The sequence below is a fragment of the Leptodactylus fuscus genome, chromosome 8, assembly GCF_031893055.1.
Source record: "Leptodactylus fuscus isolate aLepFus1 chromosome 8, aLepFus1.hap2, whole genome shotgun sequence".
Classification (NCBI taxonomy): domain Eukaryota; kingdom Metazoa; phylum Chordata; class Amphibia; order Anura; family Leptodactylidae; genus Leptodactylus; species Leptodactylus fuscus.
Window position 1 is genome coordinate 44,055,941 of NC_134272.1, and position 17,975 is coordinate 44,073,915.

A 17,975-nucleotide genomic window follows, 5' to 3' on the forward strand; every position below is an offset into this window, starting at 1 on the left:
TCAAAACTGATTCAAAGAGATTGAAGTCCACCAATCCACCGTCAAACTAATTGTGTACAAATGGAGGAAATTCAAGACTATAAGTAACTTCCCCAAGATTGGTCGACCATCAAAAATAATGGCAAGAGCAAGGCGTCTAATAGTTTTCAAGGGCACAATGGAACCAAAAGTAAGCTTTGAGAATCTAAGGCTTTTCTCACATTAGGTAATGTTTGAGTCCTTCTTCAGGATGATCCTGAACAACAATGGTGTGCACGGCAGGATTGCATGCGGCTTGCCAAAAAGAACATTGCTGCTTGTTTGCAGTTTTCTACAGATCTCCTGGACATGCCAGGAGGCTGTTGGAAAAAAATGTTTTGTGGATGTGCAAATCCAAAATAGAACTTTTTGCTTTAAATTGGAAGAGTTATTTTTGGAGAAACAGTGGTGGAAGGTTCATGTTTTGGGCCTGTTTTGCTGCATATTCACCAGGAGAGCTTACCATCCTTGATGGAACAAATGAATTCTGAACTATAGTAGCAAAATTTAATGGAATCTTGTCAGGATATCTGAAGTTGGGTAATGCAGTAAGTAAATGACTCTAAGCTGATAAGTTACTACTACTATTACTTACTACTAGATTGGTTAAAGAATCGTGAGGTTAAAGTTTTGGAATAGCCAAGTGCTAACGTCCGTAATCTGATGGAAATGTTGTGGAAGGACCTGTAACAAGGTCATGGTAGCAAACCCACCAACATAACAATATTGAAGCTGTTTAGTACAGCGGAATGGGATAAAAACGTCAAAAATGGTTTGATGGAATTATTACTGCACATGGGGGTCGCCTGAGGTATTGAAAGCAATGGTTCACATACTTTTGGCACTACGTCTTGTTTTACCACCTTCTACCTCAACGATTGTAAGCTCTTGTGAGCTGGGCCCTCACTCCTTTTGTGTGAGTTGACTTATTACACTGTAATCTCACTGTCTCATTTTGTCTGTACATGAACCCTATGATTTTTAAAGAGCTGTAAAATATTATAAATATAAAAAATAATTATAATAAAAATATCATTATTAAAATATATATGTGATATTGGATTATTTTCTTCTATTATTAAAGGGATTCTAACATTAGAATCTCTTTTTTTTAATACAAACATGTAGGAATAGCCTTAAAAAAGGCTATTCTTCTCCTACTTTTAGAAGTCTTCTCTGCATGTAGTGCATGCATTATGCTCCTGTAAGTGGCCACAAGAAAATGGGCGCAGACATGTGCAGTCAGCTCTGCCCGAAGCCCGATGGCAGAGCCGACTGCGCATGTCTAGGATTTAGAAGACCAGTGCCAGAAGAGGACGCATCAGAGAGGCGTTCCAGAAGAAGATGAGGCAGCGTTGGAGATTTTCCAAGCAACACTGGGGACGCTCCCAGTGCTGTGAGAAAAATCATTTCAAACATACCGAAAAAAACTGGGAGTATCACTGGAATGGTGACGCGGAAAAGACTTCTAAAGGTAGGTAAACTTCCCTGTGTTAGTATTAAAAAAGGGTATCCAGTGATAGAATCCCTTTAAATTAAAAAGTCATATTTTTGACTCATTTGTTTGATTTGGTTCTCTTTATTTAATATTGTGACTTGTATGAAAATCTGATATAGTTTTAGGTTAAATTTTTAAAAATAGAAAATTCTGAAGGTTTTACAAATGTTCAAGCACTAGTGTAGGTCATAACTTGCTTTAGTGGCAACTATTAAAGTAAATGTATTACAAGTTTTCCCCTTTTAGCCATAACATCCAATATCTGAACCTGAAAGCTAATATACCTCTATTTGATAAAATATATATTTTTTGTTTGAAGTATGTTATGCAGAACATTTTTGGCTAGAAAATACATAAAACTGCTAATTTTTCTACTAATGCAAATGAGCTCCTTTATAGTTGTAACAAGAGAGACTATGAAATTAATCAAACAATAAACCCAGATGAAGCAGATATGTATCAGATCAATCACATACTGAGCGAGGAAGATTTGGCACAAGCTAGTAATAATATCCGTGTCATTATTAACCTTCTGTAACCGGTTAATGTGCTTGCTTTTAGTGACCACAGTGACACAAATGAATATTCAAATTATGAAACAAACAGCAATTATCATTTTTAATTTCATTCATGATTACAAAATTGTCATAGAGTCTTGTTTACATATTTTATTTTCATTTTATTATTTTATCCTTACATTTAGTAATATAGATTTAGAGAGTCCAAAAATATAAGGGAAGGTTATTAACTGGTTACTGGTTCAGTAAGGTTTCCAATGAGATGTATTAATAAAAACCATATGGCTATTTATATATGTAAGGGAAGATTCTCACCAGGGAGATTATACAAGTGGACCATAACGGGAAACAGCCAGCATGGCAGAGGGCACAGCAAGACCAGTCAGATGGGACAGAACAGGACAGAAAAGTACAGACAGGGGTCCATAGCTCCTGATGACGCGGCCAATTTTTAGTGAAGCAGTCAGTCCACCCCCTGACTTTGTACAAGAGTTGTTACATGGTCAGGACGTTGTTTATTTTACACATCCATGCTGTTGGAAAGTTTGGGACATTTCCAATTCAATAAGCTAACCCTTTTACCATAAAAAGTAAGTGTGTATATAGATTTCAACTAGCACCTAACAGTTAAGTCATCAACTTTTCCAAAAAAAAGACACTCTGGAGAGCTGGATTTTTAAAGCACCAAAGCGTTATCCATAAATTCCAGGAGGTCATTCCAATAATCCAAAATACCCTTCGACCCCAGAGCATGTACAACGCTGTTCCAGCCTCTGCTTGACATTTCCGACTCTGCATATTTGTCTTTTGCATTGTTTTCAATTCCATTCTTTTTATGGTATTGGACTCATTTGGTCTGAAGTTCCATGTTCATGAATGTACTACAACTCCATGTATCTACAAATGTACTATAGAAATAAATAATAATAATAATAATAATAATAATAATATATCACTTGGTTAGCGCCAATGACTAAGATAGATGATCTAACCTTGTGGGAAAATGAATGACGCCCCGCTATAAAGCAAATGTATCAATAAAGACAAACAACCTTGTGACACAGATGTAAAGTAACTCCCAGATTTTCTTCCCTAGAAGCAAAGCTGATCTCTAACACAGCAGCCAAAAGAGCATACCAAGTTTGTATACAATATTATGAGAATGTGAACTGCAGTATATTTTATGATACAAAAGTGATTGGTTGTCATCTATCAGAACTGGCTCACATAAGATCTGACCTCGGCCCTATCAGCCAATCACAGTGCAGTTTATTTTTCCAGAGCAATTGAAGAAATGAAAACTGAGTTCTGATTCGCTGCCAGGCGACAAGGGCATTTTCTCCATTAAATAGGTTGAATAGTATTTAGCAAGTTTATCTTAATAGGTTCCTGTTACTTTGTAGGTTGAGGCGTACTAAGTGTACATACAGTAATGTATAAATCAATGTTACATTTGCACTCAAATGTCATTTCAGAAATGCAAGACGCTGGCCTTTGATGATTGATCCTCAGGGTCAGGCAAATAAATGGGTAAAGAATATGGAAAAGGCTAATAGCTTACATATCATTAAGCTAAGCGATCCTGATTTTGTGCGAACATTGGAAAACTGCATCCAGTTTGGGACTCCAGGTAAGTTAGGGCATATGGTAAATTGTAAATAGTGTAAAATTCTGAAAATAAAGAGTTAAAAGTACAGTTTCCCCAAGATGACTGGTGCATTTCTTGCTTTTCATTTTCCACTGATCATTAATCACATTAAAACTGTAATTGCTGTATTAGCAGCAGGTGGTAAAATCTCTATGTTGAAAGATTCATTTGTGTAAAATTCTTTTAATTAGCTCCTTTAATTGTGTTGTGAAGCACAGCATATTTATGTATTCATTAAAAATAAGGTTTTCCTGAGTGCAGTTGTTGGGTGAAAAAAATGATGGTTTATTCAATGGCAGATAGATAAATCTTAACCTCGTCTTTCTTTTTTTCAGAATAGTGGCAATATACATAATTTATCTATGAGACAATTTTATTTCACTTCCTGGACCAAATAAATCCAGAATACAAGACTTGCATTGTCTAAAGTGGCATTTTATCATTGTACATGAAAAAGAACATAGAATTATTAAAGTAGCATTATAATAAATGGCTGTAGCTTCAAGGTTGTCAGTATTGGGGCCTTTCTTTAGTTATTAAAGGCTCTTCAAGCCTCTGTCCAAGGGTTTGCCATGGCAGCAAGGAGGCCTAATAGTGACCTCAGGATGTCTATTAATCCATGCAAGAAACAGGAACTAATAGACAAGTAGTAAAGTGTACAAGATACTATAATACCGAAGTATTACACTACTGTTTAAGAAATTAAGAGATTGCATGTTTAAGTCCCCTTGTGGCCCTGTGGGACTCTATGAATATAAATTAATTAATTTTGAATTCCAACCACACCAATCTACTGACACCACCATATCCAAAATCGTGAAAAAATCTGCTAAATACCAAAGCTAAACAAACACTCTGTGCTCCTTCTTCTAGACCTAGACCTTTTTCATCTGCCACTGATGCAGTTCTTCTTCTTTAGAGTTGGAAGGGACCACAAAGGGCCATCAAGTCCAACCCCCTGCAATACAAGTTTTCCTAAATCATCCCAGCTAAATATTCTTCCAGCTTCTGCTTGAAGGTTTCCATTGAGGGAAACCTGTGCTAACGAAAATAGGGTAGATCCTTCTGCACTATGACTACCTTTCAAATATTTATAGACCGCAATTAGATCCCCTCTCAACCTTCTTTTCTGCAAACTAAACAATTCTAATTCTTTTAACCGCTCCTCATAGGACATGGTTTGCAGGCCTTCCACCATCTTGGTTGCTCTTCTCTGGACTTGCTGCAATAAATAAATGTCCTTCTTAAACTGAGGCGCCCAAAACTGAACACAGTACTCCAGGTGGGGTCTAACCAGGGCAGAGTAATATCTCTCTTGATCTAGATTCAATGCTTGCTTTAATACAACCCAGAATTTTGTTAGCCTTCTTGGCCACAGCACCATATTGTTGACTCATATTAAATTTGTGATCCACCATTATGCCCAAATCCTTTTCCCCTGTGCTATCACGCAGTTCAATTCCCCCCATACTATAAATGTTTTTTATATTCTTCTTACCCAAGTGTAGAACTATTCACCTCAGTCCGTTGTTCTAGCGTATCTAAATACTTTCTCTCTCCGCCCTAGTATTAACTATTCCTCCTAACTTCATATCATGTGCACTATTCTATAGACGAGCACTATCAGGAGGGAAGGGGGGGTTCCTCCCCGCTCTCACAGTACAGTGCTATAGGCGCTGCTGTGAGGAAGGGCATTCCTGATTGATTGTCAGGAACGCCCTTCTGACGGTGAAGAGTTACGGTACCAGCATCGATAGCTCTTCACCTGGGGCACAGATTGTGAAAGCCGACAGTGCGCTGAATTCAGCGCTCTGCCGGCTTTCTAGCGGTATATAAAACCACATGTGCCCCAACTGATAAAAGGTCCTCTTTAATACCATTGATGAGTCTCAAATATAGATCAACAGCCTAGATATTACCTTTTTGGTATCCAAATTTCAAGTCAGATTATTCTCTTTCTTCTCCTCCTGCTTTCTAAAATTCACCTGGTACCTGGCAACCCCACCAATCAGATTATACCTAAATGGAGTTTGGAGTCAAAAGAATATGGCTCCATGTACAAATTTGACTAAGCTCCCATTCACTCGAACTGTATCTGGGTGTTAGAACCCCCAGTCTATACACTTTATATACTGTGCAGATGTGGGTGCTTGGTGTCAGACCCCAGTGATCTGATATTGATGACCTATCCAAAGGATAGACCTTTGATATCTGAAATGGAGAGGAAATGGAGAGGATGTGGAACCACTGTGCCACAAAACTGATTTAGTTTGGGGCTACTTCTGGGTGAGTTTTTTTTGATCATTTAAACATCAATCTGGGAATTGAGACGCACCAATGTGTGACACAAGTGGGAACAGGTGGAAACATGATTAGTGGACAAGCCAAGGTCAGGGAAGAATCAGGACAGAGTTTATTCATCACAGTAAACAGGCCAAAGGTCAGGGCAGGTGGCATGGACTGAGGTCAAGACAAGCTAAACAGGTTCAGAATTAGATAAATAGATGTCAAAACACAGCAGTCAAAGTAACAATTGAGAAACTCATTGATGGGAACTAGCAAGCTAGGGATCATGTTGCTCAAATAGCTTTCACTTTGTGGAAGGTGTCTGAAATAGCCCACATATGCAGGGAAGTGACTGGGAACAGACTACAGGATTTAACACATACTTAAAAGGACAATGCACCTGCCCAACAGGCAGTTGGACTGGTGTATATGGTCCATGGCTGGGAGAGCAGTGCAGCAGGCAGAGAGAAGATGCCATCTGTCTTGGCCATGCTGATATTTACTATTGAACAAGTTCTTTAATGGCTCCATACTCCAGCCATTCTCACAAGTCTATTGCCTTACTGTAACTTTTTTTTAAACCAGTGGCGTAACTAGGAATGGCGGAGCCCCATTGGGAACTTTTGACATGCCCCCCTCCCCCGACCGACACCGAAGACCTCGACTGACCCCTCCTATGCATTCCTACGCATTTTATTATGCCCCATAGTGGCCCCTGCACACAGTATTATCCCCAATAGTGGCCCCTGCACACAGTATTATCCCCCATAGTGGCCCCTGCACATAGTATCATCCCCCATAGTGGCCCCTGCACACAGTAATATGCCCCATAGTGGTCCCTGAACACAGTATTGTACCCATAGTGGCCCCTGCACACAGTTTTATACCTCATAGTGGCCCCTGCACACAGTTTTATACCCCATAGTGGCCCCTGCACACAGTATTATCCCCCATAGTGGCCCCTGCACACAGTTTTATACCCCATAGTGGCCTCTGCACACAGTATTATCCCCCATAGTGGCCCCTCCACACAGTAATATGCCCCATAGTGGCCCCTGAACACAGTATTGTACCCATAGTGGCCCCTGCACACAGTTTTATACCTCATAGTGGCCCCTGCACACAGTTTTATACCTCATAGTGGCCCCTGCACACAGTTTTATACCCCATAGTGGCCCCTGCACACAGTATTATCCCCCATAGTGGCCCTTCCACACAGTATCATTCCCCATAGTGGCCCCTGCACACAGTATTGTACCCCATAGTTGCCCCTGCACATAGTATTATGCCCCACTGTGGACACCCATAAAGAATTATTATACTCTGGGGTCTTTTCAGACTTTCCAGTCTTTTCAAAACTCTGTTACCTATCTCTCGGCTCCTATGCTGTCGGCCTCCACTGTAGTCCATCTTCAATGACGTCTGACGTCACATGACCAGGGACGCCGGCTGGGGTCATGAGACGTCAGACGACTAGGCCTGAAGCCTGCCCGGATCGTGGAGCGGTAAGTAACAGTGTTTTTATGTTTCTTACCTTTCCTGGGCCTCCGATCATTATACTCGGGGGTCTGAAAAGACCCCCGAGTATAATGATAGTGTTAGTAGGGCCCACAGTGTCACTTAGCGATCCCAGCCCTGCCAGGATCGGTAAGTAAATAGGGCCCGTTACCTGCTGGAGTAACTCCAGCCAGTAACGGCCTATTAAGAAAAAATAAAAAAATGCAGCGGTAGCGGCTGTCACCGGGCCCCTAATCTCCCGGGCCCCGTGGCAGCTGCCTCTGCTGCTACGGCGGTAGTTACGCCACTGCTTATGACTCTGCCCTGTCTTTTAAACTCAACTCTAAGTCCAAAAAATATTTCTAGAATCTTCTCTTTTCTCAACCTCATTTGCTTTTCACATAACCAACTCCATACACTGGATCTTATCAACATATCTGGTTGTTCCCCTTTGATCGCAATCCTTAAGAGTAAACTGAGCACCCACCTCTTCAGAAAAGCTTGCAATCTATATTGATCCTTTAGTCACTACACTACTATCTGAACAGCGTCTGCTCTCCCACCTACTGTCTCCATTCCTTGTAGGTTATAAGCCCTCAGTAAGAGCCTCTTCTGTACCAACCAATGTCTAATTTAACTCATGCTTATTAAACTTGTGTTTTGGACTGTATTATGTTGTGTATGTACATCCTTTACATGGAATTAATGGTACTCTAAAACAAATAATAATAATTGTAATAGTGGAGGATATTGAAAAACAGCATTGCACAGCACTGCAAAAGCCACTTAATGGGATATGGCCTGTGATAGCGCATCCATAAAACTAGTATAACTTGGTTTAGATTTTTTTTTCTGATAATATACTACTGCCATGAAATCATATAGATGAGCTAAGTCATTGTATGTGCTATTTTATATTTGGCCTTAATCTGTCATTTTTAATGTACTGCTTAATTTATTTTAGTATTACTGGAAAATGTTGGAGAAGAATTGGATCCTATATTGGAGCCTCTGCTTCTAAAGCAGACATTTAAACAAGGAGGCAGTGTATGTATACGTCTTGGAGACTCCACAATTGAATATGCTCCTGATTTCCGGTTCTATGTTACAACTAAGTTAAGAAATCCTCACTACTTACCAGAGACATCTGTCAAGGTCAGTTAAAAGTATTTTCCTTTTTTAACCTGAAAAACTAAACTTTATTCTGTTTACAGACCTCCCCTTTGTATCTCAATTATTCTGCGAGTGTTAGATGAGTAAACCTATCGTACTGTGTACATTTTCTTATATGATATTTCTGGCAGATTAGTTGTTTGGCACAAATCCTGTTTGTTAGTCGATTTATTGTTCATAGAGGGTACGGCTGTGGAAGAATGAGGTTTGGGTTGATGCTTTATTAGATATCTTCTTATTTACGTTGTATGTTTGCCTGATGCTTATCTTGCTTTAAAGTTCACATTTAAATGCTGTGCTCTTTTTGAACAAATTAGAAATAACGCTATTGAAAGGTCAAACATTCTGCCTTCTCGCAAAACAAAGGTTTTATTTTGTTGCTTCATTAAATTGGAAAATATGTGTGAATATTTACATTCCAGTGTAATTTATACCATGTAGGTCACCTTGCTGAATTTTATGATCACTCCTGAAGGAATGCAGGATCAGTTGCTGGGTATTGTTGTTGCTCGAGAAAGACCAGATCTTGAGGAAGAAAAACAAGCTCTTATTCTTCAGGGAGCCGAAAACAAAAGGTGCTGCTTCATGAATTCTTTTTTTTAATATGCTTTACTAATCATGCACATAGTATCAATATATGTGTCAAATAGAATGGCAAGACAAAAGAAGTTTCAACTTACCAACTGTAGGGTTATAATTTAACCCCTTCCTGACAGTTTTCATTTATTGCATTCTCAACTTTCAAGAGTCATCCTTTGTGTGTTTGGATGTTTGTGAGTTTGGATGTTTGTTCCTCAATCACGCTAAAACGCCCGAACGGATTTGCGTGCAATTTTCCACAAACATAGTTTTCCCTTGGGATTGAAACATAGGCTACTTTTGGTGCCACTAAACAACATGGCTTCCTAGCAGGAGACTCACAAAAACAGGACTCCTAACCCCAGCTATAGACTCACACACACTGCCTCGCATTTCCTGCCACAAACTGCCTGCACACTCCTTACTGTCGCTTCAGGAGTAGCCCTCACTCTACTCACTCACATTTACATATAGATTTCCACTACACACTGAGCCCTGTTGCTCCTGCCTGCAATCAAAATGGACTGGGATTGCAGGCATTAACACTTGACCCCCCTCCCCCTCAAACTCCCATTACCCTTACCTTCCTCAACATCAAACTCGCACGTAACAAACCACCATTTTGGTTCACACTTTGGACTATCATTTCAATAAAAGCTCATCTAACCAATACACATTCCCCAGAATGCTATAGCTACCATTAATCTGGCCCCGCCATATTGTGGTTGCAAAAAAAACCCTTAGGGAGCCTTCACACGGCATAAACACGCGTGTATTTTGCCAAAATACACATGTAAAAATACACGTGTCAAAATAAAACTCCCATTCACTTCAATGATATTTTTTACACGCCTGTAAAATGTCATTGAAGTCAATAGGAGTCTTAATTTTACACGTGTATTTTACACAAATACACGCGTTCGCTCCATGTCAAGGCTCCCGTACGCTCAGTTCACACCACCGTCTGCTCTCCGTTCATGCGGTTCCATCTTCTGTTGTCACACAGTTCGCCCCTAAGCGCGGCTGACGCTGGGTTCACACTACCGTTCAGCACTCCATATTAGGTTTCCATCTTCTGCATGCAGAAGACGGACACCTGTCAGACCGGGTCCGGCCATGAACGGCGGTGAGCGTTTTATGCTCTCCGTCGCAATACAGGTTTTTTTTTTTTTTTAAATCAGACACAGAGTACAGCATGTCCGACTCTGTCTGCTTTACAAAAAAAAAGGTTTTGCAGCGGAGAGCATAAAAAAGGTCCAGTATGTACATTTCTACTTTACCATAGGCCAGCTGAAAGTAAAAAAATAAAAAGCCTCCAGAAATAACAACAAATTGTCTGTATTACTACATACACAATATAACATATCACATTTGCTATCCCACCAACATTTTTAAAGAACTTTTACAGTTTCACACGTCTGTGTCTGCCCAATTCTCAAATCACCGCAGACGAAGTCGTGGGTAAAAGCTAGTAGCTTTACTGTACAAGAATTGTTTCTTCCAGGTCAATTTGTATTGTTATAGCTTTTTTTATTGTACTATGTAATTTACTGAAAACTTTTAATTGCAAATACATCCATAGCAGTGCTATATGCTCTCTGTTCCCTTGTGCACCCTTTGCTTGGCATTATTTTACTTGCTGGTTCTTAAATAAATGTTATTTACATGCAGTGAATCTGTGGACAAAATACATTTCCCATGATTCATCTGCCTGCCCTCACTCTGTGTACTCCTGCCTTCCGTAATCTCCACTGTGTGCAAATTCCCTCCCTGCTACAGGGTCTGTTTTGTGTCACAGAGTCTGTCTTGTGTCTCACAATTCTTCAGTCTGTGCAGCATTGCTCTCCTCTGAATATCGGACCAGGATCAGTAAGTGACGTTGTGGGTCCCACAAGCACTATTATTATACTCAGGGGTCTTTTCAGTCCCCCGAGTATAATGATCGGAGGCCCAGAAGAGGTAAGGGAACATAAAAAAACTGTGTTACTTACCTCTCCTGGCTCCGGAAGGCTTCCGGCCTACTTTAGTGATGTCCCTGATGTCACATGACCGGAGCATACGTCCTTGTGTATCGCAACGCAGGCCCCCGGGTTACATGATGTCCTGGACGTCATTGAAGATGGCCGCCATCAGCAGGGAGTGCTGCGGAGCCAGATATAGGTAAGTAACAGTGTTTTTTTTTGTTTGTATGTCTCCCTTGGGTCTCCAATTATTATACTCTGTGGTCTAAAAAGACCACAGAGTATAATAATTGTTCATGAGTGTCCACAATGGAGCATAATACTGTGTGCAGGGGCCACTATGGGGCATAATACTGTGTGCAGGGGTCACTAGGGGATATAATACTGTGTGCAGGGGCCGCTATGGGGCATAATAGTGCGCGCAGATATGTGTGTGGGTATGGGGTGTCGTTCGGGGGAGGGGGTCCATGTCATGACGCCCTGCCATTCCTAGTTACGCCACTGGAGGTCACATGTTTCTGTAACCTTTCATTTGCTGGCTGAACTGCTCATATGGAGGGCTAGTGAGTTTGCAAATGAAACGTCACAGCTGTGGTTAATGCCCTGAAATTAAATCAGATAAATACTGCTGAATTTAAACAGGATATATATTTATATATTAGGAATTGTTTTGTATTGATTCATCCAGTTATTTGGCCAATATTTTTTTCAAAAAAACTGGATAGCCCCTTTAAGAGCCAATGCACAATACTGTGATGGGGATAAGAAAAAACATCCTTTTGTCAGACTCATTTCCTAGGCTGACCTGGGTTCGCATGAATAGAACGCACAACATAATAGTTATATTATTACACTCACCGGCCACTTTATTAGGTACACCATGCTAGTAACGGGTTGGACCCCCTTTTGCCTTCAGAACTGCCTCAATTCTTCGTGGCATAGATTCAACAAGATGCTGGAAGCATTCCTCAGAGATTTTGGTCCATATTGACATGATGGCATCACACAGTTGCCGCAGATTTGTCGGCTGCACATCCATGATGCGAATCTCCCGTTCCACCACATCCCAAAGATGCTCTATTGGATTGAGATCTGGTGACTGTGGAGGCCATTGGAGTACAGTGAACTCATTGTCATGTTCAAGAAACCAGTCTGAGATGATTACAGCTTTATGACATGGCACATTATCCTGCTGAAAGTAGCCATCAGATGTTGGGTACATTGTGGTCATAAAGGGATGGACATGGTCAGCAACAATACTCAGGTAGGCTTTGGCATTGCAACGATGTTCAATTGGTACCAAGGGGCCCAAAGAGTGCCAAGAAAATATTCCCCACACCATGACACCACCACCACCAGCCTGAACCGTTGATACAAGGCAGGATGGATCCATGCTTTCATGTTGTTGACGCCAAATTCTGACCCTACCATCCGAATGTCGCAGCAGAAATCGAGACTCATCAGACCAGGCAACGTTTTTCCAATCTTCAATTGTCCAATTTCGATGAGCTTGTGCAAATTGTAGCCTCAGTTTCCTGTTCTTAGCTGAAAGGAGTGGCACCCGGTGTGGTCTTCTGCTGCTGTAGCCCATCTGCCTCAAAGTTCGACGTACTGTGCGTTCAGAGATGCTCTTCTGGCTACCTTGGTTGTAACGGGTGGCTATTTGAGTCACTGTTGCCTTTCTATCAGCTCGAACCAGTCTGGCCATTCTCCTCTGACCTCTGGCATCAACAACGCATTTCCGCCCACAGAACTGCCGCTCACTGGATGTTTTTTCTTTTTCGGACCATTCTCTGTAAACCCTAGAGATGGTTGTGCGTGAAAATCCCAGTAGATCAGCAGTTTCTGAAATACTCAGACCAGCCCTTCTGGCACCAACAACCATGCCACGTTCAAAGGCACTCAAATCACCTTTCTTCCCCATACTGATGCTCGGTTTGAACTGCAGGAGATTGTCTTGACCATGTCTACATGCCTAAATGCACTGAGTTGCCGCCATGTGATTGGCTGATTAGAAATTAAGTGTTAACGAGCAGTTGGACAGGTGTACCTAATAAAGTGGCCGGTGAGTGTATAAAGTACCGCAGCTGTAGTGTACTGTATTCATAGCATCATGTATTCATGACCCTACTGGTCACTGGTATATATATATATATATATATAATATATATATTATATATATATATATATATATATATATAATATTATATATAGTGAATCTCATCAATATTAGCTTTGCTATTTGTCTGTCTAAGTGAGATGGACATGAACCAGCTTTTGTTGGCACTCTTTCTGAATTGCATACATGCAAAATCTATAGACCTCTTTCTTTTTTGTGTCATATTTTTAAGTGTAACTCTGAACACTCCTTTTTTACTTTTACAGACAGCTAAAAGAAATTGAAGACAAGATCTTAGAAGTACTTTCAACTTCAGAAGGCAACATATTAGAAGATGAAACTGCCATTAAAATATTGTCTTCCTCCAAGGCTCTAGCAAATGAAATTTCTGAAAAGCAAACCGTTGCTGAGGCAACAGAGAAGAAGATTGATTCCACGAGAATGGGCTACCGCCCCATCTCTATCCATTCTTCAATTCTGTTTTTTTCCATTGCTGACTTAGCCAACATTGAACCCATGTACCAGTACTCACTTACATGGTTTATTAATCTATTTATTATGTCAATAGACAACTCAGAGAAATCAGAACATTTGCAGACCAGGTAAGTTAATTTATGTACATTAGCTCTTTATTAGTAACATAACACATACTAATCTGAGAGATTTTTTTTGGCAGTTCATCTTCTAACCCTTTAAAAAGTGCACAATGTAACTGGGACTTAAATGGGTTTTCCAGGCAAAACACCCTTTTTTTTTTTTTTTTTTTAAGGTATTATAGTGCTATTAATGGATTAATAATTGCACCAAAATACCTTTAGCAGTGTTTTGAGTGATTTCTGGCTTTCTCTGAGAGCTCCTGGCATCCTCTGCATTTGTTTCCAATGATTCCCTAGCCTACAACTCTCATAATCCCCCTCCTCTCACTCCCTCTCTCATATCCGCTCCCTGTTTCCCTAGCTAACTCACGGACTACTAGCCCTATCTATTTACCTACCGCCAGAGGGGTTAATTCCCGCAATCAGTGCAAGCACCAATCACAGACATTAGCACCACGTGTCTGCTGTATAAAACAGCGGCTTTGGCGGCCACCCGGCTCTTTAAACACGGCGGATGTCGGGAAATGGTTTAAGAGTAACTAAACTTTTGTTTTTTTCATAATAAAAAAAAGTATAGCTGAACGTAGAAAACTTTGTAGTATATTTTATTAAAGAAAAAAATGCCCGTTTCTTAATTCCTGATAATATTGTGACATAAAACTGTCACTGATTATCTCTCTACCTTCTGTCTGCCTTAGTATTTGTTACTCTTCCTCCCTTTTTAATAGGCCGTGGTGTTACTAAAGTCATGTGGGCCCAGTGCAAACTTTGAACAAGGCCCCCCTCATTCCGTCAGTGTATTTATGATACAGTTATAGGTATCTCAGCAGTTTCCAAGAGACTTTAAAGGGATACAGCTATACTATGCACAATCTAAAATTGATTGCCTATCTTAATAGGCCATTGATTTTTAGAAGGTGGATAACCGCCATCCAATCCTGACCTACCTTAGACTCGATTTTCTAAAAGGTTCTTTCAGGAACCAAAACTTTTGGGGTTTGTTACCCATGAAACACTGTTATACTCTAAGGTCTCCCCAGACCCCTTAGTATGATAGAGTGGAAGCCTAGGGGAGGTGATTAAAAATAACAAATATTTATACTCACTTTCCCTTCCCTCTACTAGGTGCCCAGCAATCTCCCAGCATCCTCTTCAGTCCTCTGTCTGACATCTCATTGAAGTAATGAGCTAGTTCTATGCATCATTACGTCATCGCACCCCACAGGGCTGCTGATGCCCAATCACAGGTCTTCACTTATTATCCTTTGGGATCTGAGGAGACCCCAGAGTAGAATAATTGCACCGCTATAATGATTGTGCGGGGCCCTTCTCTAATTGGCCTGAGGCCTCCTACCATTCCAGGTCTGTGACCACCCTCTGCGACTGCAATAGTTACACCCATATTGATAGGCTTCCATTATCTGTAGAGCTTTCTGTATATATAACTGATCAGGGCAAAGTTTTTTTGCTTTCACTATAGAATTATGAATATGAAAGATAAAATGTTAGTTACTCTTTTAACTACTTTTAAGTGGTTTTCGAGGCATTTGAGATTGATGACCTATCCGTAGCATAGGTCATCAATATCAGGCTGGTGGTGATCTGATATTCAGGATCTCCACGAGTCAGTTATACTCAGAAGTTTCTGATGTTATAACTATACAGTGTACAGAGCCACAAGACAACACGGTACACTATGGTGACCTAACTGGGTTATTGCAGATCAGCACCTATTCAAGTGACTGAAAACTAAGCTGTGGAATCATGACACAGTCTCTACGCAGTGTACAGAGCTGACTGCTTTTAACTCTATCCACTCCACTGTATAGTTATGGCAGCTGCTGAGAATGGCTGATCTGTGGGGTTACCAAGTGTTGGACCCCATCAAACTGATATTAAATACTTAACCTAAGGAGAGGTCATTAATATCAAATGTCTGGAAAAACACTAGTAAATTTACAACTCTAAATGCTGAAGGATTAAAAGGGTCTCCTGAATTTTTAAAGGGGTTTTTCTTAGCCAAATATCTGTTCTAAGCACCTGGTGACCAGAGATTGGAGCAGGAAGCAGACAGCTTTGTTTTCCATGTAGATCAATGATTGTGCCACAACAAGATTCATCCTTTCATGTAATATTAAAGTGGTGGCATACTTTAGGAGGTATTAGTTAAGCTATTTTATTGCAAAAATATGCAACTTTTTAAATCTGCCACTGTACACAAAAAGTGGCATGGCATGGGCATGACCCCCCGTGGGACAACAAATTCACCGCAATCAATGCTAGATATTGGTGAGATATAGTATTATAGCTCAATCCATGCCAAGTCATGGCTGGCGTACATTTTACTTTTTGCTCTACTGAGTGCTGGGGAAGCATCAAATTTATATGAGGTATGTGCCTCTTAATAAAATTAAGTGGATCTTACCCTAGTGCACAGGAGATATATGGTGTATAGGAACGTCTTAATAAATCTCCGTCTTGCAGTCTATTGTATTCATCAGCACCATGCTAATTGTAGGAAAGGCAAAACACATTAAATTTTTTTAACAGTTTTTCTGCATAAACAATCAGGAAATGTTGGTGCTAAATGTCCATTCTCTCTGCAAACCTACTAATGTATTAAACTCTTTGTATAATAATCTGCATTTCTTTTTCTTAAGGTTGCAAATACTGAAGGATCACTTTACATATTCACTGTATACAAATGTATGTCGTTCTCTCTTTGAAAAGGACAAGCTTCTCTTTTCTTTCTGCTTAACAGTAAATCTGTTAAAGCATGAAAAACAGGTAAGCAATATTCAGTACAGTAATAAAACATATAATAGTGTCTAAGTATTAAGTGTATTTCCTTTGTTAGGTCAATGCTAGTGATGATACACAGACTGGTCAAAAATATATGTAGACGCTCCTCCAGATTCTGGCAGTGTTCAATGTTCCGGGTTCAATGGGTTTCCAGGACATTCATAATGATGACATATCCTTAAGATCGGGCATCAATATCAGTTTAGGGAAGGGGCAACTGGGTACAACTCCTAGTTAGAGATGAGCGAACAGTGAAATATTCGAGATTCGATATTCGCTTCGCATAGCCCCTCAATATTCGACTATTCGAATGAATATCGAACCCCATTATAGTCTATAGGGAAAAATGCTTTGTTTCAGGGGAAGCCACACTTCGACTCAGGAGAGTCACCAAGTCCACTATGACACCCAGGAAATGATGCCAACACCCTGGAATGTAACTGGGACAGCAGGGGAAGCATGCATGGGGGCATCTAACATGCCCAAGTACCTGTATTACGCCACTATCTCGTCGGAATCCCTGTCAGCTTGTGATATGTGGGAGCTGACTTTTTCCCATAGGAATGCATTGACCAGCATTGATTGGACGAATGCCATACAGAGTACAGCATTCGGTCAGTCAACGCTGGTTCTGCCGGAGGCTCGTCTGTGAGGAGGCGGAGTCTAAGATCGGTCCACAGCAGTCTTCATTGTGGTCCGATCTTAGACTACGCCTCCTCCAGCAGAACCAGCGTTGATTGGCAGAATGATGTACTCTGTATGGCATTCGGCCAATCAATGCTGGTCAATGCATTCCTATGGGAAAAAGTCAGATAGCGCATATCGCAAGCTGACAGGGATCCCGACGAGATAGAGCCCCAAAGAGCTGTGTGAGTAACATTTCCACCTAAATAAAGGTAATCCCTAGCTAACCCTTCCAGTACACCTATCCCTGTCTCACAGTCACATAGTTCACAGTCTTATATTACCCGAATCTGAAATCGACCATTTGTATAAAGTGGAGGTCACCTGATTTAGCCAGCCAATTACTTTTTCCAATTTTTTTTCGATGCCACCGTTGACGTAGTTCCTATCCCACCTCCCCTGCACATTTATTGGTGCAAAAAAAGTGCCAGGGAAGGTGGGAGGGGATACGAATCTTTAGTGCGTTTGCCTCGTGGTATTCAGTTGGAATCGAATACCTCGAACGGCCTGATATTCGATCGAATATCAATTCAATCGAACGCCGTTCGCTCATCTCTACTCCTAGTACCCCCACCAATTAGCTGATTGAAGATGCA

General features: G+C 40.7%; 1 protein-coding gene across 1 annotated transcript in view; it reads left to right on the top strand.

The window, feature by feature from the left end:
• DNAH7 (dynein axonemal heavy chain 7) overlaps positions 1-17,975 on the top strand; it is a 263,832-nt gene that overhangs the window by 185,785 nt on the left and 60,072 nt on the right. The window contains exons 47-51 of the mRNA XM_075284818.1: positions 3,510-3,664; positions 8,430-8,620; positions 9,080-9,213; positions 13,564-13,899; positions 16,554-16,680. Of these exons, the coding sequence (XP_075140919.1) occupies positions 3,510-3,664; positions 8,430-8,620; positions 9,080-9,213; positions 13,564-13,899; positions 16,554-16,680 (943 nt within the window). The remainder of the gene's footprint in view (positions 1-3,509; positions 3,665-8,429; positions 8,621-9,079; positions 9,214-13,563; positions 13,900-16,553; positions 16,681-17,975) is intronic.